This window comes from Salmo salar, chromosome ssa03 (genome assembly GCF_905237065.1).
Source record: "Salmo salar chromosome ssa03, Ssal_v3.1, whole genome shotgun sequence".
Lineage (NCBI taxonomy): Eukaryota > Metazoa > Chordata > Actinopteri > Salmoniformes > Salmonidae > Salmo > Salmo salar.
In genome coordinates this window covers 93,913,324-93,936,425 of record NC_059444.1, presented here as the reverse complement: position 1 = coordinate 93,936,425, position 23,102 = coordinate 93,913,324, and the positions used below count along the sequence as shown (strand labels likewise).

Genomic DNA, 23,102 nt, shown 5'->3' with positions numbered 1-23,102 from the left:
CTATATCAACTGAATTAGATCTGTGTTCCCTTGTGAAAACAATATGTTCTCACTACTGTGTGTGTGAGTTTCATGATAACACACCATTTAAATCACTAGAGGATTTAATAAACTGCACAAAAAGCCGTGATGTTTCACATAAATATCCCAGATCCATACAGTTTCACCGTCCCTGCACAGAAAGGGCCCAACTGTCATTTCAACATCACCTGTATAAGCCACATAAAGACGAGGTTTACAACAGATTCATTTAAAACAGCTAACACTGAACAGAACAATCTACAGTATTAAGACAGTGTTTCATATGGTACCCTATTCCCTATGCAGTGCACTACTTCACACCAAGGTCCATAGGGTAGTGTACAACATTAGACCGCGGGCCATAGGATAGTGTACTACTTTAGTCCAGGGTCACTTTATAGGGAATATGATGCCATTTGGGACACATCAGATGATTGACAGTCAGTAGAGGAGTCTAACCAAAAGTATTTTTATATTACCCTTTATTTATAAAGCGTACATCCACTCAACCAATATGGGCTATTTACAAGTCATTTGTTTGAATGTTTCCTACTAAAAACAGTACTTAAATCTTTAAACTATTTCCGTGTTTAAACAAATTAAACCTAAAAAACTTAATTTACATCTTGTTTGGCAAAAGGAAAATCTACTTCTACAAATGGGATGATCAAGACCTTGCGACATGAAAATTATATTAAGCCAAAATCAGATGTTATACATGTTCAATTGTGTTTTAACAATGAGTTGAATAGTTTCACATTTTTCCAAATCAAAATGAACTAAAACAGAAAGGGATAAAATCATTATTGAAAGTGAGCAATATTTTATTTTGCCAGGACAATAACCCATCTCAAGCAGGTTACAAGGTCTTTCAATGGTGACTAATTCTCTTTAAAGTAAATTATTTTGTTATGTTTTATGTGGCCTAAATTCCCCCACTGCCATTCAGGTAACAATTGCCTGTCTTCTCATGGCCCTGCCAGGTAACCCTTTGAAGGAGAACGTAAAAGGTTGTAGTTTGGGCCCTGAATCTCAGGGAGCGGTTATGATTCAACTGAAATTCACATTCTGTAGTTAGACAGTTTCCTATATGGTGATTGATCTGGTAATAAATACATCTTTCCTCCTTAGTCTGATCCCAGATCTGTTTGTGGTCTTGGCCAACTTCCTTGCTGTACTTGTCAAGCCCAACATGTTTGATATGACAATGAGTTGGCATGACAGCACAAACAGACTGGGACCCAGGCTAATCTATCCCCACTGCAAAGGGCAACAGTTGAGGTACAATAACCCAAGTCATCAACCCAAGAGATCTATAGTCATGTTAAAATACAAAACAGGTCGCTAAGCAACGTGGCTCCAAAACATACATGTACAATAAAAAGTGATCGACTTGCCTGTTTTTAATAATGTTAGACCACTGCATGGGTTTTAAACGTGATCCCCTTAATGTCCTGGGATGAGTCCAAATGGAACCCTATTCCCTATCTAGCGCAATACTTTTGACCAGATTTCTGGTCTAAACAAGTTCACTATAAAGGGAGTAGGGTGCCATTTGGGGTGAATCCCGGTTAGAAGAAGGATTAAGTCATTACTGTATTACAAGGCGTCAGAATAACCTTATTAATATAACCTTATTAATATAACCTTATTAATATAACCTTAAGGGAGCAGGTTCTCTAACAAGCTAACACAACAAACAAAACACTGTTCAGATTCAGACAACTACGGAAACAACTCCAGGCCAAACTGCACCAAAAGAGAAGTAGAATAGAGAGATCTAGAGCGTCTAAAAATAAATAAATACATGTCAGAAGATTTCAAATGGTTCCAATATTAAGGCAATGCAGTGGCATTATTCCTCTTGGTGCTTCTCAAGCCTTTGCCCTCTTTTTAAAAGATAATATCAACAGCTTTATACGTTTATATGAAATTCTGGACATTCTAATTAAAGATGACATTTTCACACATAGAATTAAATAAAATGCAAAGAAAGAAAGAGTGATAAATTAATCCATGGCCCGTGCAGCTTCAAAACCCACCCGACAGCAACAGGCAATGTGTCGCGTTCCATATCACTACTGAACATCTTACCTTGCGTCAGCAATGGGGCCGTATCCCAAAATCTGTTCTGAACACCCTGCAGTACTTTACCATCAGAAACTTGAACAACACTATCGACAACAAAACGCAAATATGTGGGGGGAAAAAGCTACCTTCTGTGGACCATTCTACTAGCATTATTAGAAACCTCAGTCAGTGCAATGTTCCAGGTGGACTAGTTCGAGGTTCCCATCACGTTACCGGGAAGGAATAGCTGCCTCCCAGATGACATACTATTCCCCATGTAGTGCACAACTTCTGACCAGAGCCCTATGGGCCCTGATTCTGCAGAGTTGGGTATTCAGCTTCATGCACGAGGAAATCATGGACCCTGGTCAAAAGTAGAGTACTATATAGGAAATAGGATGGCATTTGGGAAGTACACCAATATCTCTGGTGCCAGGCAAAAATACTTAATAAAATGGGAATAAAAATGTATAAAAGATAAGTGTGGTCCAGAGGAGAGGAGGACAGGTCGAGGAGAGGACAGGGAAACGACAGGTCGGGGGGGAGAGGACAGGTCGGGGGAGAGGACAGGTCGGGGGGGAGAGGACAGGTCGGGGGGGAGAGGACAGGTCGGGGGGGAGAGGACAGGTCGGGGGAGAGGACAGGTCGGGGACAGGCTCTTCAGGAGGTTTAGTGAATGTAGGCTCTGTAGACAGCCGACATGTCGTTGTCTGACTGGTCCAGTGCTTTAGCCCTCTTGTAGACCTACAGATGACACAGACAGAAATGCTTAGTATGTATCAAAAAGTAACGTTGTCATAAAGTGAGACTAAACATACAACTTTATTGTTCACGGAAACAGAATTTGGTCCAAAGAAAAGGAGAGGTGTTCCAAAAGAAACAATCTCACTGGGTTAGAAAACATGAGAGATGAGATGCTTGTTTAATTCTTCTCTGGTAAATATGAGGTTTCAATCAGTCTCTGCGTCCCAGGGGCCTCGTGTCCCTCAGTGTCTCTATGCCCCCCCCCCCCGCGACAGGTTAGGAACCCGCGTTCCCCCCGCGACAGGTTAGGAACCCGCGTTCCCCCCGCGACAGGTTAGGAACCCGCGTTCCCCCGCGACAGGTTAGGAACCCGCGTTCCCCCCGCGACAGGTTAGGAACCCGCGTTCCCCCCGCGACAGGTTAGGAACCCGCGTTCCCCCCGCGACAGGTTAGGAACCCGCGTTCCCCCCGCGACAGGTTAGGAACCCGCGTTCCCCCCGCAACAGGTTAGGAACCCGCGTTCCCCCCACAACAGGTTATTATATATCAGTTAGTAATGTTGACATATGTACACCTTATGTAGAATACGTATATATCCCATTTTATATACTGCAAGTCCTGGGCTAACACTATGGGTAAAATATCTATGGGTATGTGGACAGTTATACCGTTTGAAACAGCTAAGATCTACCCCCAATGCCATTTGGAATCTCATTTTGTGTGTGTCAATCCATTTTGTGTGTGTCAATCCAACAACATCTTACCTCATTGGCTGCTGCAGCCATAGGGGTCGGGTGATTGGCTGTGTCGCCCATGGAGATGGCTAGCCTCAGATCCTTCTGAATGTGTTTCAAATAGTAGTCTGGTTTGAAGTTTCCCTGTAGGATATCTGGAAAGATCCGGGGGGGAAGACCTCATCATTACCAGTGGAGAGATGTAATGAAACATATGTACCATTTTGAATAGTTTAAATCATAGACGAGGAAGGTATTACAACATGAACATGTAACAATCAGGGGAACTTCTGTAACCATCAAAACTGGGACATATTTCACTAACTAGGCAAGTCAGTTAAGAACAAATTCTTATTTTCAATGACGGCCTAACCCTCCCCTAACCCGGACGACGCTGGGCCAATTGTGCACCACCCGATCACGGCCGGTTGTGATACAGCCCAGGATTGAACCAGGGTCTGTAGTGATGCCTCTAGCACGTTGCTTGTGCAAGTGTTGAATTCACTATGCTCCGAGTTTCCAATTTTCCCCTGGTCTAAAGCAGTGCACTATATAGGGAATAGGGCCCTGGTCTAAAGCAGTGCACTATATAGGGAATAGCTTCCGTTTCTGACTCAGCAGTGCTTCCGTTTCTGACTCAGCAGTGCTTCCGTTTCTGACTCAGCAGTGCTTCCGTTTCTGACTCAGCAGTGCTTCCGTTTCTGACTCAGCAGTGCTTCCGTTTCTGACTCAGCAGTGCTTCCGTTTCTGACTCAGCAGTGCTTCCGTTTCTGACTCAGCAGTGCTTCCGTTTCTGACTCAGCAGTGCTTCCGTTTCTGACTCAGCAGTGCTTCCGTTTCTGACTCAGCAGTGCTTCCGTTTCTGACTCAGCAGTGCTTCCGTTTCTGACTCAGCAGTGCTTCCGTTTCTGACTCAGCAGTGCTTCCGTTTCTGACTCAGCAGTGCTTCCGTTTCTGACTCAGCAGTGCTTCTGTTTCTGACTCACTCTGGCATTTTTGGTCCACGAAGGTGCTGGCCATCTGACCCTGAGACAGGATGTCCAGGAAGGTATGCTGTGATTGGCCTGTGGCCTGGGCTAGGGTCAGCCCCTCGGCGATGGTTGCCATGAAGCTTCCCTGTACCATGTTGAGGATCAGCATCATCCTCGCTGCGTTACCCACCTCACCTGATAACACACACACACACACACACACACACACACACACACACACACACACACACACACACACACACACACACACACACACACACACACACACACACACACACACACACACACACACACACACACACACGTTAGCCTGCTTCACCTGATAACACACAGGAAATTGGATAGTCCTGGGATAAGACACTGGTAAAACTCAGACCATCTACCTAGGAAGAATGAGGTCTTGCCCATGGCCTGGAAACAGGAGCTGCAGTCTTCGTAGACCGTCCTGTCTCCGGCCGCTAGGATGACCAGCATGCCTTCGTTAGATACCTGCTGGCTCCCAGCCACAGGAGCCTCCAGGAAGCGCCCGCCCCGCGACGATATCACCTAATGACAGACAGAGACGGGAGCCAATCAGACAGTGGTGTGGCAGTAGAGGAGCCAATGAGAGAGCATAGGATAAGATGATTGATGTAACGACAGTACCCAATGGGAGAGTGATGACCTAGCGACAGTGGAAGAAGCATACACCTGGAATCACAAGCTGTGTGTGTGTGTGTGTGTGTGTGTGTGTGTGTGTGTGTGTGTGTGTGTGTGTGTGTGTGTGTATACCTGTGAGAGCTCTGTGATGGTCTCTGGGTCCACGGTAGACATCTCTACGTAACATTTCCCTGGCCTGATGCCCTGGAGCACTCCACTGGGACCCAGCACCAACTGGCAGAGAGAGAGAACGAGAGAGGAGAGAAAGAGAGGGAGGGGTATTAAGAGTCATATGTAGTGAGATAAATGAGTCACTGCAGTCAGAACTAAAAAGGCATTACAATACTTATCACGCCAAGCTTACTAACTACAGCAACATGGCAGCCAGTCTGTTTGTGCTAACATTTCACTCTTTTTCATCTGCCTGTAAATCTGGCCTGACTACACACATACAAACATCGTCTGTTGAGATGTGTCCCCGTTTCCTTAGTACTTACATCCCTGGCAGCCTTGGGGTCTGAGACGCAGGAGAAGGTGATGTCACACAGGGAGACCACCTCTGCTGGGGTCCGCCCTAACCTGGCCCCCTCCTGGATGAACAGGTCACACTGCAGCGGGAAGACAACAGGAACAAGACAGGAAGTGAGCTCACAGGAAGCGATGTCACAACAGGACGTAGGTCAAAATCAGCACCAAACCCAAACGTTGCTACATTACATTATAAATAAATGATTTATTGCATAGAATAAAATACTGCATCCAAATAACTGTGGTTTTAATAATAATAGTTATGATGGAATCACAGGAGTAAATTCTGTATCGTATTTTCTCACATGTTGGTTGTCTTGCGGTACCTTTTCTACTGTGCGATTCCACACTGTGACGACGTGACCCATCTTTAACAGGTTGGACACTATTCCGCTACCCATGAGCCCCAGCCCTAGGAACCCTATCCTGTAAAGGAAAGATACAAGTTTACATTTTTATTCCTTTTCCTGATGGACAAAAAATAAAACTGGGGCCAGTATTCATAGTCATAAAGCAGGAGTGCTGGTCTAGGATCAGGTCCCCCTGTCCATGTAATCTAAAAGGACCAGTATTCAGTCATAGAGCTGGTCTAGGATCAGGTCCCACCTGTCCATGTAATCTAAAAGGACCAGTATTCAGTCATAGAGCTGGTCTAGGATCAGGTCCCCCCTGTCCATGTAATCTAAAAGGACCAGTATTCAGTCATAGAGCTGGTCTAGGATCAGGTCCCACCTGTCCATGTAATCTAAAAGGACCAGTATTCAGTCATAGAGCTGGTCTAGGATCAGGTCCCCCCTGTCCATGTAATCTAAAAGGACCAGTATTCAGTCATAGAGCTGGTCTAGGATCAGGTCCCCCCTGTCCATGTAATCTAAAAGGACCAGTATTCAGTCATAGAGCTGGTCTAGGATCAGGTCCCACCTGTCCATGTAATCTAAAAGGACCAGTATTCAGTCATAGAGCTGGTCTAGGATCAGGTCCCACCTGTCCATGTAATCTAAAAGGACCAGTATTCAGTCATAGAGCTGGTCTAGGATCAGGTCCCACCTGTCCATGTAATGTAAAAGGGAAATCTGAGCCCTTATCAGCAGTGTGTAAATACAGACCCTGGTCTACTATATAGGTGCAGCCAGTGACCAACACGTCGCTCCATCATCAAGTTACACTGCATCAGAGTTGCCTACAGGCAGTTTCATCAAAGCCACAACGGCTTGGAAGACCATCGTGAGAAACATCACTTGCAGGAGAGCTTATTTTATTCCATGATCTGTTATTACACGTAGAGTGAACAGCCTGTACTACTGATGAACTATAGGAGAGACATGGTGATAATACAGTTACATACACATTATTACAGTATCTCCTACCGTTTGTCTGTGGGAGTAATACTGCCGTTGATGGCGGTGCTGTCTGCAGCTTGGATAGACGGTGACCTTGTGTCCTGTACAGACCAAAAAACACCATCATCATTTTAACACGCGCATCGAGAGTTCCCGACCACAGAGGAGTACAAACATACTGTATCTACTGGGGCTTACTTGTTTTTGGAATATTTGATCTAGTACTTGCTGTTAGTATGAAAATAAATGCCATTCAGTAATGTGTGTCATGTAGGAAGCACCTTGGGGCTCTGTGGTACAAATAGAGTCTTCCTCAGAGTTAAGACTGAAACCAATGACATACATTCATGTGATAAATATATACACGTCTGAAACCCACATGCAAAACCAACACTGGCAGTAGCTGTCCCCCTACACAACATACGCCTCCAGCTGTCCCCCTACACAACATACGCCTCCAGCTGTCCCCCTACACAACATACGCCTCCAGCTGTCCCCCTACACAACATACGCCTCCAGCTGTCCCCCTACACAACATACGCCTCCAGCTGTCCCCCTACATAACATACGCCTCCAGCTGTCCCCCTACATAACATATGCCTCCAGCTGTCCCCCTACATAACATACGCCTCCAGCGGCCGCTGTACCCCAACATAACATACGCCTCCAGCGGCCGCTTATTGGTTTCAAGTCACTGCTTCCTAAGGCGAGCCAAAGTAGACTCAGACAGCAAATAGAGAAAGGTACTGAGGGTGAGTGAAGAGGTCAAGCATTAAGACTGTCACAAATGGCACGCTATTCCCTATATAGTGAACTACTTTTGACCAGAATGACCAGAGGTTAAAGCAGTGCCTCAATTCGGTCAGAATGTGGGGTGGAAAAGTCGTGCCAAACACAGGGCCCTAGTTACAGGGAGCCGTTTGAGACAGACTGCTTGCTCACCTCCTCAACGATCTTCAGGCGTTTACTGATAGGCTCCATGGACGAGGCAGGCTGAGGAGGGAGAGAAAAGGTTAAAGGACATTAGTTTACACAGACAGTGCTGCTAACATCCTCCAAAAACCATCACACTGGATGCATCCCAAAACAGCACTGTATTCCCTTTATAGTGCACTACTGGTGACCAGGGCCCAGATAGGGCTTTGGCCAAAAGTAGCCATTTGGGATTCACTCATTGACTGAACAGAGACACTTTTTATTCCTAGTTCTGGTGGTGCTGTTGAACGGCTAAGCTAATGCTAGCTAGGGTTTGTAGCATGCTGCTAGACTTGCTTTGGTAACACTGACGAGGACTGTGTGATTGCACAAATTCAGTGTCGAGTTGATTCATCCAATTCTAGGAGGAAGTAGAAAACGAGAGGGGGATTTATATTAAAAATATATATTTTTTCATTGTTTTATACACAGAGTTGCTAACTTTCCACCAAAGCTGTGTTATGGAGTGTCTTCTTGAGTTTGTGTATATTCACTCTGAATCTCCCTCAGACAATATACATAGTGTGTGTGTGTGTGTGACTAGAGCAGCGGTGTCAAACTCACTTTGCCAAGGGGCCGCATTCAATCTTCCACGAGTTGCGGAGGGCCACAATGAAAATGTATTAATTATCCTCTGTCAAAATGGGCCAAAATAGTCCTCTCTATCCATCATTTTTAGGGAATTTGATGCTTCCTGACGGTCTAGCTTTTAATTAAAATGATTATTAACAACAAGGACACAGTCAATAAACTGTATGAATGTAGGTCCATTATCACGTTTCTATTTGGTTTCAGTCATTGGAAAGTATATTCAGTTTGTTCCGTATGTTTGACACCCTGGACTGGACTTTGGCGGTTTGTGCTGTACGATTAGATAACTGTCTGTAACATGCAGGTAATACCAGTTACAACTGTACTGCTGGAGTTATCAGACTGACCACGTGGTGCTACAGTTTAACAGTTACACCTTCAGGGCTGTGGCTTGCCATGTGTCCAAGGCAAGGAATTATGGAACTCAGAGTCCATTTTGTTGCCTGAGGAGGGGGAGATTCAGAGTGCATAGTGTTGCCTGAAAAAGTAGTGCACTATATAGGCAATAGGGTGCCATCTGGGATGCAAGAAGGATTCAGAGGGAAATCCATGCAAGAGCAGCAGGATAGGGAGAAGGGAGGAGGGAGGAAAGGAAGGGAGGGAAGGGAGCTCTACAAACAATAGATTTCACATGCTTCCAGATGAAATAAACCATCTAATTGATCTTTCATTAAAAACTGTGCCCCATAGAAGTACCAGTGAAATGTAAAAGGAAATTGCCACAGTAGAGTGCAGATAAACATTTACATTGAATTAACTACCTAATAAAGCATCACACTGAACTACACCACACAGAAAAAGGTAGGGGAAGAAAGGGTTAATTAATGATCAATGGAGAAAACAGTTACAAGCAACAACAAAAAGTCTCCAAACAGTCTGCTTCCTGATTCTATAACCTTCTCCTGAAGTGTGCCCTTGCACACTCCCCATGGTGGATTTAAAAAGCATCGGCTGGACGAAGTCATGTTTCCACCATTCTGAAATCCATGATGGGGAGCGTAAGAGTCTTCAAGAGAAGGATAGACAATTGGAACACAGACTTTATCCCTATGAAGCTCATACACACTATGTTATGCTCCCACCTAACAGAGTAGGGTGAAGTTGCCCGTAGACGCTGATCTTGGGTCAGTTTAGAATGGGGGAGGGGAAGCTGATTCTAGATCTGTACCTAGGGGGAACCTCACCCCCTGAGCCCTTAAACCCCAACAGTGTGCAGTCACAGTGCAACAGCTGCAAAACCAACCAACCAACCAGCCCCCCCCCCAAGCAAAAATGTTGAACAAATGTTCAGCAAACTTTCCCTCTTACCTTCTCAGTCTGGCTGAGCAGAAAGTGGTGGAAATGGGGATCATCCTGTACTGGCTACAATGGAAGAGAGTTCAACTGTTGAAATGGGGATCATCCTGTACTGGCTACAATGGAAGAGAGTTCAGTATTCTCTAAACTGGTAGTACTACTAGCAGTATTCTCTAAACCACTATAACAGTATTCTCTAAACCACTATAGCAGTATTCTCTAAACCACTAACAGTATTCTCTAAACCACTAGCAGTATTCTCTAAACCACTAGCAGTATTCTCTAAACCACTAGCAGTATTCTCTAAACCACTAACAGTATTCTCTAAACCACTAACAGTATTCTCTAAACCACTAACAGTATTCTCTAAACCACTAACAGTATTCTCTAAACCACTAACAGTATTCTCTAAACCACTAACAGTATTCTCTAAACCACTAGCAGTATTCTCTAAACCACTAGCAGTATTCTCTAAACCACTAGCAGTATTCTCTAAACCACTAACAGTATTCTCTAAACCACTAACAGTATTCTCTAAACCACTAACAGTATTCTCTAAACCACTAACAGTATTCTCTAAACCACTAGTAGTATTCTCTAAACCCCTAACAGTATTCTCTAAACCAGTGTTTCCCAACCCCCCAACGGCCCAACCGTGATCCTCCAGTACCACCAACCCTGGCCCAACCCTGATCCTCCAGTACCACCAACCCTGATCCTCCAGTACCACCAACCCTGGTCCTCCAGTACCCCCAACAGCCCAACCCTGGTCCTCCAGTACCCCCAACAGCCCAACCCTGGTCCTCCAGTACCACCAACGGCCCAACCCTGGGCCTCCAGTACCACCAACAGCCCAACCCTGGTCCTCCAGTATCACCAACAGCCCAACCCTGGTCCTCCAGTATCACCAACAGCCCAACCCTGGTCCTCCAGTATCACCAACAGCCCAACCCTGGTCCTCCAGTACCACCAACCCTGGTCCTCCAGTATCACCAACAGCCCAACCCTGGTCCTCCAGTATCACCAACAGCCCAACCCTGGTCCTCCAGTACCACCAGCAGCCCAACCCTGGTCCTCCAGTACCACCAACAGAACACATTGTTATTGTAACCCTGGACAAGCAAACCTGATTCAACTGGTCAACTAATCATCAAGCCTCGATGAGTTGAACAAGGTGTGTTTGTCCAGGGATACAACTAAACTGTACTGTTGGGGGTACTGGAGGAGCAGGGATACAACTAAACTGTACTGTTGGGGTACTGGAGGAGCAGGGATACAACTAAACTGTACTGTTGGGGTACTGGAGGAGCAGGGATACAACTAAACTGTACTGTTGGGGTACTGGAGGAGCAGGGATACAACTAAACTGTACTGTTGGGGTACTGGAGGAGCAGGGATACAACTAAACTGTACTGTTGGGGTACTGGAGGAGCAGGGATACAACTAAACTGTACTGTTGGGGTACTGGAGGAGCAGGGATACAACTAAACTGTACTGTTGGGGTACTGGAGGAGCAGGGATACAACTAAACTGTACTGTTGGGGTACTGGAGGAGCAGGGATACAACTAAACTGTACTGTTGGGGTACTGGAGGAGCAGGGATACAACTAAACTGTACTGTTGGGGTACTGGAGGAGCAGGGATACAACTAAACTGTACTGTTGGGGTACTGGAGGAGCAGGGATACAACTAAACTGTACTGTTGGGGTACTGGAGGAGCAGGGATACAACTAAACTGTACTGTTGGGGTACTGGAGGAGCAGGGATACAACTAAACTGTACTGTTGGGGTACTGGAGGAGCAGGGATACAACTAAACTGTACTGTTGGGGTACTGGAGGAGCAGGGATACAACTAAACTGTACTGTTGGGGTACTGGAGGAGCAGGGATACAACTAAACTGTACTGTTGGGGTACTGGAGGAGCAGGGATACAACTAAACTGTACTGTTGGGGTACTGGAGGACCAGGGATACAACTAAACTGTACTGTTGGGGTACTGGAGGACCAGGGATACAACTAAACTGTACTGTTGGGGTACTGGAGGACCAGGGTTGGGAAACATAGCTCTAAGCTCCCACTACTACCAATATTCTCTAACAACATGCACTAATTTCAAAGATTTTACTGAGTTATAGTTCATAAAGAAATCAGTCAATTTAAATTAATGAATTAGGCCCTAATCTATGGATTCCACATGACTGGGAATACAGATATGCATCTATTGGTCACAGACACCTTAAAAAAAAAGTAGGGGCGTGGATCAGAAAACCAATCCGTATCAGGTGTGACCAACATTTTCCTGAAACATGAGGTGATGGTGGCGGATGAATGGGGCCGTGCATTATCATGCTGAAACATGAGGTGATGGTGGTGGATGAACGACGACAATGTCACGGTATCTCTGCATTCAAATTGCCATCGATAAAATGGTGTCCGTTGTCCATAACTTATGCCTGCCCATCCCACCATTGGGCACCGTGCACAACGCTGACATCAGCAAACCACTCGCCCACACGACGCCATACATGTGGCTTGCAGTTGAGGCGGGTTGGACGTACTGCCAAATTCTCTATGGTAGAGAAATGAACATTCAATTATCTGGCAACAGCTCTGGTGGACATTGCTGCAGTCAGCATGCCAATTTCACGCTCCCCCAAAACTTGGAGACATTTGTGGCATTGTGTTGTGACACAACTGCACATTCTAGAGAGGCCTTTTATTGTCCCCAGCACAAGGTGCACCTGTGTAATTATCATGCTGTGTAATCAGCTTCTTGATACACACACACACAATAGTATGTGGAAACCCCTTCAAATGAGTGGAGTCGGCTATTTCAGCCGTGAATAAAATCGAGCACACAACCATGCATTCTCTATAGACAAACATTGGCAGTATAAGGACCTTACAGAAGAGCTCAGTGACTTTCAATGTGGCACCATCATAGAATGCCACCTTTCCAACAAGTCAGTTTGTCAAATCTCTGCCCTGCTAGAGCTGTCCCGGTCAACTATAAGTGCTGTTATTGTGAAGTGGAAACCGATAGGAGCAGCAAAGGCTCAGCCACGAACTGGTAGGCCACACAAGCTCACAGAAGGGGACTGCTGAACGCTGAGAAATAAGCTTTTTGTGCGTATGGAACATTTCTGGGATCTTTTATTTCAGCTCATGAAACCAACACTTTACATGGTGTCTTTATATTTTTGCTCCATGTAGCAGCAGCAGCAGCAGTAGTAGCAGAAGCAGTAGTGGCAGCAGTAGCAGTAGTAGCAGTAGCGGCAGTAGCGGCAGTAGCAGTAGTAGCGGCAGTAGCAGCAGTAGCGGCAGTAGCAGCAGTAGCGGCAGTAGCAGCAGTAGCAGTAGTGGCAGCAGTAGTAGTAGTAGCAGCAGTAGCAGCAGTGGCAGCAGTAGTAGTAGTAGTAGCAGCAGTAGCAGCAGTAGTAGTAGCAGCAGTAGCGGCAGTAGCAGCAGTGGCAGCAGTGGCAGCAGTAGCAGTAGTAATAGTAGCAGCAGTAGCAGCAGTAGTAGCAGTGGTAGTAGCAGCAGCAGTAGTAGCAGCAGCAGCAGCAGTAGTAGTCGTAGCATCAGCAGTAGCAGCGGTAGTAGTAGTAGCAGCAGCAGTAGTAGCAGCAGCAGTAGTAGTCGTAGCATCAGCAGTAGCAGCGGTAGTAGTAGTAGCAGCAGCAGCAGTAGCAGCAGCAGTAGTGGCAGTGGCAGCAGCGGCAGCAGTGGTAGCAGCAGCAGTGGTGGCAGCAGTGGTAGTAGCAGTAGCAGCAGCGGCAGTGGTAGCAGCAGTAGTGGCAGCGGTAGTGGCAGCGGTAGTGGTGGCAGCAGCAGTGGTGGCAGCAGCAGTGGTGGCAGCAGCAGTGGTGGCAGCAGCAGTGGTGGCAGCAGCAGCAGTGGCGGCAGCGGTAGTAGCGGTAGCGGTAGTAGCGGTAGCGGTGGCGGCAGCAGTAGTGGCGGCAGCAGTGGTGGCGGCAGCAGTAGTAGCAGTGGTAGCAGCGGTGGTGGCGGCAGCGGTAGTAGCAGCAGTGGTAGCGGTAGCGGTGGCGGTGGTAGTAGCAGCAGTGGTAGCAGCGGTAGTAGTAGCAGCAGCAGTGGTAGCGGCGGTGGCAGCAGCAGCAGTAGTAGCAGCAGCAGCAGTGGCAGCAGCAGTAGTAGTAGCAGTAGCAGCAGTAGTAGTAGCAGTAGCAGTAGTAGCAGTAGCGGCAGCAGCAGTAGCGGCAGCAGCAGTAGCGGCAGCAGCAGTAGCGGCAGCAGCAGTAGCGGCAGCAGCAGTAGTGGCAGCAGTAGCAGTAGTAGCAGCAGTAGTAGTAGCAGCAGCAGCAGTAGCAGTAGTAGCGGCAGCAGTAGTGGCAGCAGCAGTAGCGGCAGCAGCAGTAGCAGTAGTAGCAGTAGTGGCAGCAGCAGTAGTGGCAGCAGCAGTAGTGGCAGCAGTAGCGGCAGCAGCAGTAGCAGTAGTAGCAGTAGTGGCAGCAGCAGTAGTGGCAGCAGCAGTAGTAGCAGCAGCAGTAGCAGTAGTGGCAGCAGCAGTAGTGGCAGCAGTAGTAGCAGTAGCAGCAGCAGCAGCGGTAGTAGCAGCAGCGGCAGCAGTAGTAGTAGTAGTAGCAGTAGCAGTCGTAGCAGCAGTGGCAGCACCAGCAGTAGTAGCACCAGCAGTAGTAGCACCAGCAGTAGTAGCACCAGCAGTAGTAGCACCAGCAGTAATAGTAGCAGCAGCAGTAATAGTAGCAGCAGCAGTAATAGTAGCAGCAGCAGTAATAGTAGCAGCAGCAGTAATAGTAGCAGCAGCAGTAATAGTAGCAGCAGCAGTAATAATAGCAGCAGCAGTAATAATAGCAGCAGCAGTAATAATAGCAGCAGCAGTAATAGTAGCAGCAGCCGTAATAGTAGCAGCAGCAGTAATAATAGCAGCAGCAGTAATAGTAGCAGCAGCAGTAATAATAGCAGCAGCAGTAATAATAGCAGCAGCAGTAATAGTAGCAGCAGCCGTAATAGTAGCAGCAGCCGTAATAGTAGCAGCAGCCGTAATAGCAGTAGCCGTAATAGCAGTAGCCGTAATAGCAGTAGCAGCAGCAGTATTAGTAGCTGCAGTAATAGTAGCAGCAGTAATAGTAGCAGCAGTAATAGTAGCAGCAGTAATAGTAGCAGCAGTAATAGTAGCAGCAGTAATAGTAGCAGCAGTAATAGTAGCAGCAGTAATAGTAGCAGCAGCAGCAGTAGCAGCAGCAGTAGCAGCAGCAGCAGTAGCAGCAGTATTTGCTAAACTAGTAGTAGTATTCTCACAAGAGACTCCATGGCCTGATTGAGGTTGCATCATATTCCCTAGGCTATATAGTGCACTTCTTTTGACACGAGTCCTATGGACCCTGGTCAATAGTAATACACTATACAGGAAATAGGCTGGCATTTGGGACATCCATAGAGGTATTGTTCCAGAAATACATTCTACACAGGTCTACTCTGCACAGATGATCAGATATTGTTGGATGCCTGGTAACATGTTTTAACATGTCAGGGACCAGATTAAACTGAGACTCAGCGATGTGACTGCCATGAGCAGCAGGATGAACCACAGATCTTGTAGACGAGCATGATGCAAGATGTTTCACTTGCGGAAAATATCAGAAGTTTAGCGTCAGGATTCATACTTTGTCATTGCTGAAGTCCATCTGATATCGCTGTTAACTTTGTCACTGACTCCCATCTTTAATATGGTGTAAGAATCTATTATAATCATATGCTGAATTTGTGTTTCTGGAATGCGCAAATGTTGCTGTATAGCAAAAGTTACAAACTTTTGTTAACTTAAAATCAGAAAAATCAAGTATTTATCTCCAATATGAAACTCTAGCTTTTCTTCTGACATGTTGGAATGACTGGGATTACACCTCATCACATTGTTTCCTTCTGACTAATCATGATGAAGAGGACTCCCACCCAGCATTGTTTCCTTCTGACTAATCATGATGAAGAGGACTCCCACCCAGCATTGTTTCCTTCTGACTAATCATGATGAAGAGGACTCCCACCCAGCATTGTTTCCTTCTGACTAATCATGATGAAGAGGACTCCCACCCAGCATTGTTTCCTTCTGACTAATCATGATGAAGAGGACTCCCCCTCAGCATTGTTTCCTTCTGACTAATCATGATGAAGAGGACTCCCACCCAGCATTGTTTCCTTCTGACTAATCATGATGAAGAGGACTCCCACCCAGCATTGTTTCCTTCTGACTAATCATGATGAAGAGGACTCCCACCCAGCATTGTTTCCTTCTGACTAATCATGATGAAGAGGACTCCCACCCAGCATTGTTTCCTTCTGACTAATCATGATGAAGAGGACTCCCACCCAGCATTGTTTCCTTCTGACTAATCATGATGAAGAGGACTCCCACCCAGCATTGTTTCCTTTGACTAATCATGATGAAGAGGACTCCCACCCAGCATTGTTTCCTTCTGACTAATCATGATGAAGAGGACTCCCCCTCAGCATCTACCACAGTGGTCACCAACCCTGGTCCTGGATGAGTAACCAGAGGATGCAGGCTTTTGTTCCAGCCCAGCACTAAAACTTGATTAGAAAAGTCCCATTTGTATGTGCTTTAGCAAATCCTGGCAAACGTCAAGTCAAACAACTTTACAGCGGGGTTCCCCAACACAGACTAAGTCTAGTCCTGGACTAAAAATATTTCCTCTGAGTTAGGATTAGGATAAAGCACAGACAGATCTCAGATAACCAAGCTAATCAGATCTTAGTGCTGGGCTGGGACAAAACCCTGCATCCTCTACCTCTCCAGGTCCAGTGGTCAGTCACTACCCACTGCGTTCTGGAGCGTGCAGAGGTAAAGGGAGCTGAAGGGGTAAGTTAAGGCAGGCGGGCTGTGTGAAGGGTTCCACCTACACTGCTCTCCCATTTGAATCCTGAGACAGGTCCAGTAGTTCCCAGGCCCCCTAGTCGCTCAACACTGGACGGCTCTGGTTCAGAGTCAGTTAGGTCCTTCAGGGAGAGAGACACACATTACCCTGGAAGTTAAAGACAGACACTACACGCCTAATACTGGGGAGTGGGGTTGATCAGATAGACTCTACTCCCTGGTAGTTCATCTATGGAAGCAACAATAGATCTGCAGTGTAAGGCTGGTCTTCAGGGAGACTGTAGACTACATTACCTATACATCTACAGGGGTGTGACGTTGACTACAGTCACTGTTGAGACTAGATAAACTATAATAACTGTCCTATACATCTCATGTGGAGTGTCAGTCAGGTCTGTCAGGGAGAGAGACATTACCCTTGGAGTCACTTTAAAGACTAGATACACTATGATAATGTGGAGTGGGGTGTCAGGTCTGTCAGGGAGAGAGACATTACCCTTGGAGTCACTTTAAAGACTAGATACACTATGATAATGTGGAGTGGGGTGTCAGGTCTGTCAGGGAGAGAGACATTATCCTTGGAGTCACTTTAAAGACTAGATACACTATGATAATGTGCAGTGGGGTGTCAGGTCTGTCAGGGAGAGAGACATTATCCTTGGAGTCACTTTAAAGACTAGATACACTATGATAATGTGCAGTGGGGTGTCAGGTCTGTCAGGGAGAGAGACATTATCCTTGGAGTCACTTTAAAGACTAGATACACTATGATAATGTGCAGTGGGGTGTCAGGTCTGTCAGGGAGAGACACATTATCCTTGGAGTCACTTTAAAGACTAGATACACTATGATAATGTGGAGTGGGGTTGACTACAGTAACTTATAGATGTAGAGGTGCTTTCCCAGACTCAGGGTTTAGTCTAGTGCTGGACTACAAAACAAGCTCAATAGAGAATCTACATTGAAAATGGGTCTTTTTGCCCATTATTAAGCTTCACCTGTGTCCGGGAAACAGTCCCCTAGTGTGTAGTGAGACGCCACCCAGGGCTTCCAGGGAGACACACATTACCCTGTGGGTTCAGTCACTACGGTAGATAGACTTCACCTATTGGGGTGTGGGGTTGACTAGATAGTCACTTTGTAGACTAGACAGTCTATACATCTACCAGGGAGTGAGATGTCAGTCACTTTGTAGACTAGACAGTCTATACATCTACCAGGGAGTGAGATGTCAGTCACTTTGTAGACTAGACAGTCTATACATCTACCAGGGAGTGAGATGTGAGCTAGAGCCTTCAGGGAGAGAGAGGTTGTGGGTTCACAGTCACCCTGTAGAACCCACTAGGGCTGATCAGAGAGTCTATATCTAGTGAGATGTATGTATTTACCTGGCTGTGGGTTCACAGTCACCCTGTAGAACCTACTAGGGCTGATCAGAGAGTCTATATCTAGTGAGATGTATGTATTTACCTGGCTGTGGGTTCACAGTCACCCTGTAGAACCTACTAGGGCTGATCAGAGTCTATATCTAGTGAGATGTATGTATTTACCTGGCTGTGGGTTCACAGTCACCCTGTAGAACCTACTAGGGATGTATATCAGTGAGATCTTCAGTGGTCTCTGTGTGAGTTCAAGCCAATCAGTGGGACTGAGGATGCTGAAAAGGGAGTGGGACCAACACCTAGCTGTAACCTGATGCCACAGCAGGTGTTGGACAACTGGCCCTTTTAAATGATATCAGCTTCTGTAAGTCTGAGTGTCCACCACACTAGTCCACTACTAACCTTCTCAGAGGGGTCTTTCAGGGCACTGAGGTCTTCATCATCTTCCTCTAGGATCTTCAGAGGTTTAGTTGGTGTCTTCTTTCCTTTAGAGTCTCCTTTCCCCTCAGAGCTCTGTGGGAATAACAGAGCCATACATTAACCCTTTCCCCTCAGAGCTCTGTGGGAATAACAGAGCCATACATTAACCCTTTCCCCTCAGAGCTCTGTGGGAATAACAGAGCCATACATTAACCCTTTCCCCTCAGAGCTCTGTGGGAATAACAGAGCCATACATTAACCCTTTCCCCTCAGAGCTCTGTGGGAATAACAGAGCCATACATTAACCCTTTCCCCTCAGAGCTCTGTGGGAATAACAGAGCCATACATTAACCATTTCACCTCAGAGCTCTGTGGGAATAACAGAGCCATACATTAACCCTTTCCCCTCAGAGCTCTGTGGGAATAACAGAGCCATACATTAACCCTTTCCCCTCAGAGCTCTGTGGGAATAACAGAGCCATACATTAACCCCTTTCATCCCAAACCCAGTTGTAACTAACCTGGTTCAGTTTATCAAACAGCTAATTATTAGAATCAGGTGTGCTAGATTAGGATTGGAGTGTAAACCTACAGGAGGGTAGCTCTCCAGGAACAGGGTTGGAGTGTAAACCTACAGGAGGGTAGCTCTCCAGGAACAGGGTTGGAGTTAAAACCTACAGGAGGGTAGCTCTCCAGGAACAGGGTTGGAGTGTAAACCTACAGGAGGGTAGCTCTCCAGGAACAGGGTTGGAGTGAAAACCTACAGGAGGGTAGCTCTCCAGGAACAGGGTTGGAGTGTAAACCTACAGGAGGGTAGCTCTCCAGGAACAGGGTTGGAGTGAAAACCTACAGGAGGGTAGCTCTGCAGGAACAGGGTTGGGGTTAAAACCTACAGGAGGGTAGCTCTCCAGGAACAGGGTTGGAGTGAAAACTTACAGGAGGGTAGCTCTCCAGGAACAGGGTTGGAGTGAAAACCTACAGGAGAGTAGTACTCCAGGAACAGGGTTGGAGTGTAAACCTACAGGAGGGTGTCTCTCCAGGAACAGGATTGGAGTGAAAACCTACAGGAGGGTAGCTCACAAGAACAGGGTTGGAGTGAAAACCTACAGGAGAGTAGTACTCCAGGAACAGGGTTGGAGTGTAAACCTACAGGAGAGTAGCTCTCCAGGAACAGGGTTGGAGTGAAAACCTACAGGAGGGTAGCTCTCCAGGAACAGGGTTGGAAAGCCCTGGTCTAACCTATGAATGTATAGACAAGGCACGTGGGTATACCTACTTCTCCACTTCAGTATTACAGTGACATAGTCCAACTGTTGTTGAACTCATTTAGATGAACAGTTAAGAGTGTTGACCTGAGGTCAATTTTTTGATGGTTGGACAAATCCCATCTGTCTGGTGGCAATGTGACAGACATCACATCGCTTGCTTAGCCATACCACTTCCTCTCGCTTACACCGAGACTAGAACCCATACCACTTCCTCCCGCTTACACCGAGACTAGAACCCATACCACTTCCTCCAGCTTACACCGAGACTAGAACCCATACCACTTCCTCCAGCTTACACCGAGACTAGAACCCATACCACTTCCTCCAGCTTACACTGAGACTAGAACCCATACCACTTCCTCCCGCTTACACCGAGACTAGAACCCATACCACTTCCTCCCGCTTACACCGAGACTAGAACCCATACCACTTCCTCCCGCTTACACCGAGACTAGAACCCATACCACTTCCTCCCGCTTACACTGAGACTAGAACCCATACCACTTCCTCCCGCTTACACTGAGACTAGAACCCATACCACTTCCTCCCGCTTACACTGAGACTAGAACCCATACCACTTCCTCCCGCTTACACTGAGACTAGAACCCATACCACTTCCTCCAGCTTACACTGAGACTAGAACCCTGGATATCTGCCTCGCAAACTCACATAACCGCCCTCCTGAAACGGTCTTTCCAGCTGCGTCACAGAAAATCTAGCAATTCAGCAACGCAAGTGGAGACATTTCACACTGAGGAGGGAGGTTACGGAAAGCAGCAGGTAGCCTAGCGGTTAAGAGCATTGGGCAAGTAAACAATAGGTCACTGGTTCGAATCCCAGAGCCTACTAGGTGAAAAAAAATTAAAATGTCAATGTGCCATTGAGCAAGGCACTTAACCCTAGTTGCTTTGCTTAAGAGCGTCTGCTAAAATCTTATTTAATTTCACCTTTATTTAACCAGGTAGGCAAGTTGAGAACAAGTTCTCATTTACAACTGCGACCTGGGCAAGATAAAGAAAAGCAGTTCGACACAAACAACAACACAGAGTTACACATGGAGTAAAACAAACATACAGTTAATAATAATACAGTAGAAAAATAAGTCTATATACAATGTGAGCAAATGACTAAAGTGTGTCTGGGTTATCCAGGTGATATCACCTGTTGACTACAACATTATAGCCTCCTCACCTGTTCTCTACCTGTGGCTTTTGGACTAACAGTCATGTTCACTGGGTATGAAACGGAAGAAAACGGTCTAGAAATGACTTTTCAGGCTACTTTCTTCCTGTCTGGGGGTACAACTACCTCACCTGTTCTTTCCCCCCCTGTTTCTCTTTCTTCTTCAGGAAGTCTTCCACCGCATCCACAGCCTGTTGGAAACGTTTGCCCTTGTTGATCTTGATCATCTCCTCTTTGTGGGGGTGGTATGGCTTCAGCTGCTCCACCTTTATCCAGGCACTGCACACACACACACACACACACACACACAGTTGGATAAGTGATGGAAGCAAGCTAGATATGGATATTAGTGATAAGTGACAGATATTGTCGTAGGTTTTGTTTGTTTACTTACTGGTCTTCAGTTCCAAAGAATTTGACAAAATGACATTTTTTCCCTCTTGGCTTTTTCAGGTCCTTTGGAGGACTGACGACCTGGAAAGACAAAGAAAGTTAATCACAATATCACTTACGTGTAGCTAGTCAGTTTAGCATACAATATAATTCTTAGTCAAAACGACCATGGTGTTCAGATTTCGCTAGCTTGAATTCGTCAGATCTTACCTTGCCTGGCCACGGAGGATAGCGCCCGAGCTTTCCCCTAAAACAAGAACATTGCAATTTGATTGATGATTAAACTTTGCATTATCGAGATAACGTTTTGATTTTCAGAATATAAATTCCACTACCCCTTGTATTCGCCGTCGCAGTAAACATTGTCTTCGAACAAGATGTCCCGGGTGGCACAGTCACCAGATTATTATCTAGTCAGCTAGCTAAACTGGCTAATTAAAGATTGATGTTGTTTCTCAAACATCACAGTACACACTTTTCAGATGTCATCAGTAAACACGTAGAGAACTAAACTAACCAGTGTATAGATATAGTTAGTATATGGATTGAGCAATATTTACTTACAGATGCGTCCGGTATCACTTCTCTGGGTGCGGCAAGGCTAAGTAGTTTACTAGCTAGCTAATGGCTATGCTGACTCGGGCTAAACAGGCAGTAACGTATTTGTCTTGAGTTCGATCGACAACTACCATTAGTAAACGAATATTTTGTCACATCTACCTGATCTAATGTAACGGAAATGCACGAATTCAGTTGATCCGACACGGATTCGATGTAAACAATGAAATTCGAATGGAATAAGACGATTAAAGTAAGTTGAAATGCATATCTCACCAAACTAGGTCCCCGATTCTCAGATGCACCGTCGCCATCTTAGAACTTTACTGAAACGTCGCACTGAACACGGTGAAAGAACACACCCACCAGAAAACACATGCGTCACCCCAAACCACAGAGTTTCTAAATCCAGAGGTACAGCATCGCGAGACTTCCGGGGACGCTAACGAAAAAGAACAAACGTACCAGGTCGGGGTTTGGGGTATAAGAAGTCAATGAGAGAAGTAAAAATGTCGTCCTTAGTTGTTAATGTTCTCAAAATCTAAAGGTACAACCTAGATTGGAGCCAATGTATTAAGTAGTTGAACATGCTATTACTCCAACCTCGTAAAAGTGACAAACTGACACGTTTTAATTTTTCTCAAAAACTACTTTATATCGAAGGAGTGCCTTTGACTGCAAGCACATGCGCAGTTCGGCGCAAGACGAACGTTAGTCCCAATGACGTGTTTCTACTCAGCGCTTTGCTAGCCAACGTTGCCATGACATCGCCTAAATGCGTGATCTGGGATTTCAGATTTAGCCAATCTTCATACTGTCTGCCCAAATCTCGTAGTTACCACACACACAAAGTCAAAATTGGCTACATCATTTTTATTTTTTATTTCACCTTTATTTAACCAGGTAGGCTAGTTGAGAACAAGTTCTCATTTACAACTGCGACCTGGCCAAGATAAAGCAAAGCAGTGCGACAAAAACAACATCAGAGTTACACATAAACAAACATACAGTCAATAACACAATAGAAAAATCAATGTACAGTGTGTGCAAATGTAGAAGAGCAGGGAGGTAAGGCAATAAATAGGCCATAG

General features: G+C 46.0%; 1 protein-coding gene, 1 long non-coding RNA gene and 1 other non-coding gene across 10 annotated transcripts; all 3 read right to left on the bottom strand.

Annotated features, from left to right (window-relative positions):
* Positions 1-486: 486 nt before the first annotated feature.
* Positions 487-22,534, bottom strand: LOC106594200 (putative oxidoreductase GLYR1). Of its 8 annotated transcripts, none has more exons than XM_045715833.1 (16): positions 22,288-22,534; positions 21,664-21,700; positions 21,455-21,534; positions 21,192-21,339; positions 18,593-18,703; positions 16,835-16,930; positions 9,943-9,996; positions 8,011-8,061; positions 7,096-7,169; positions 6,034-6,154; positions 5,698-5,808; positions 5,333-5,434; positions 4,945-5,107; positions 4,556-4,735; positions 3,600-3,724; positions 487-2,835 (listed from the first exon to the last, which is right to left on the bottom strand). In XM_045715833.1, the coding sequence occupies exons 1-16, from the start codon at positions 22,323-22,325 to the stop codon at positions 2,761-2,763; spliced, it is 1,566 nt and encodes a 521-aa protein (XP_045571789.1). In that variant the 5' UTR covers positions 22,326-22,534; the 3' UTR covers positions 487-2,760. The 8 variants fall into 8 exon arrangements, with proteins under 8 accessions (XP_045571789.1, XP_045571790.1, XP_045571796.1 ...); XM_045715834.1 differs by having other exon boundaries at positions 6,055-6,154; positions 22,288-22,533; XM_045715840.1 differs by lacking the exon at positions 22,288-22,534 and adding an exon at positions 22,018-22,260.
* Positions 6,890-6,971, bottom strand: LOC123741943 (small nucleolar RNA SNORD35). The gene has a single exon (XR_006769466.1). It is a non-coding gene; the product is annotated as a small nucleolar RNA SNORD35 (small nucleolar RNA).
* LOC123741749 (uncharacterized) lies at positions 17,792-18,585 on the bottom strand. The gene is made up of 2 exons (XR_006769294.1): positions 18,391-18,585; positions 17,792-18,310 (listed from the first exon to the last, which is right to left on the bottom strand). It is a non-coding gene; the product is annotated as an uncharacterized lncRNA (long non-coding RNA).
* Positions 22,535-23,102: the final 568 nt, after the last annotated feature.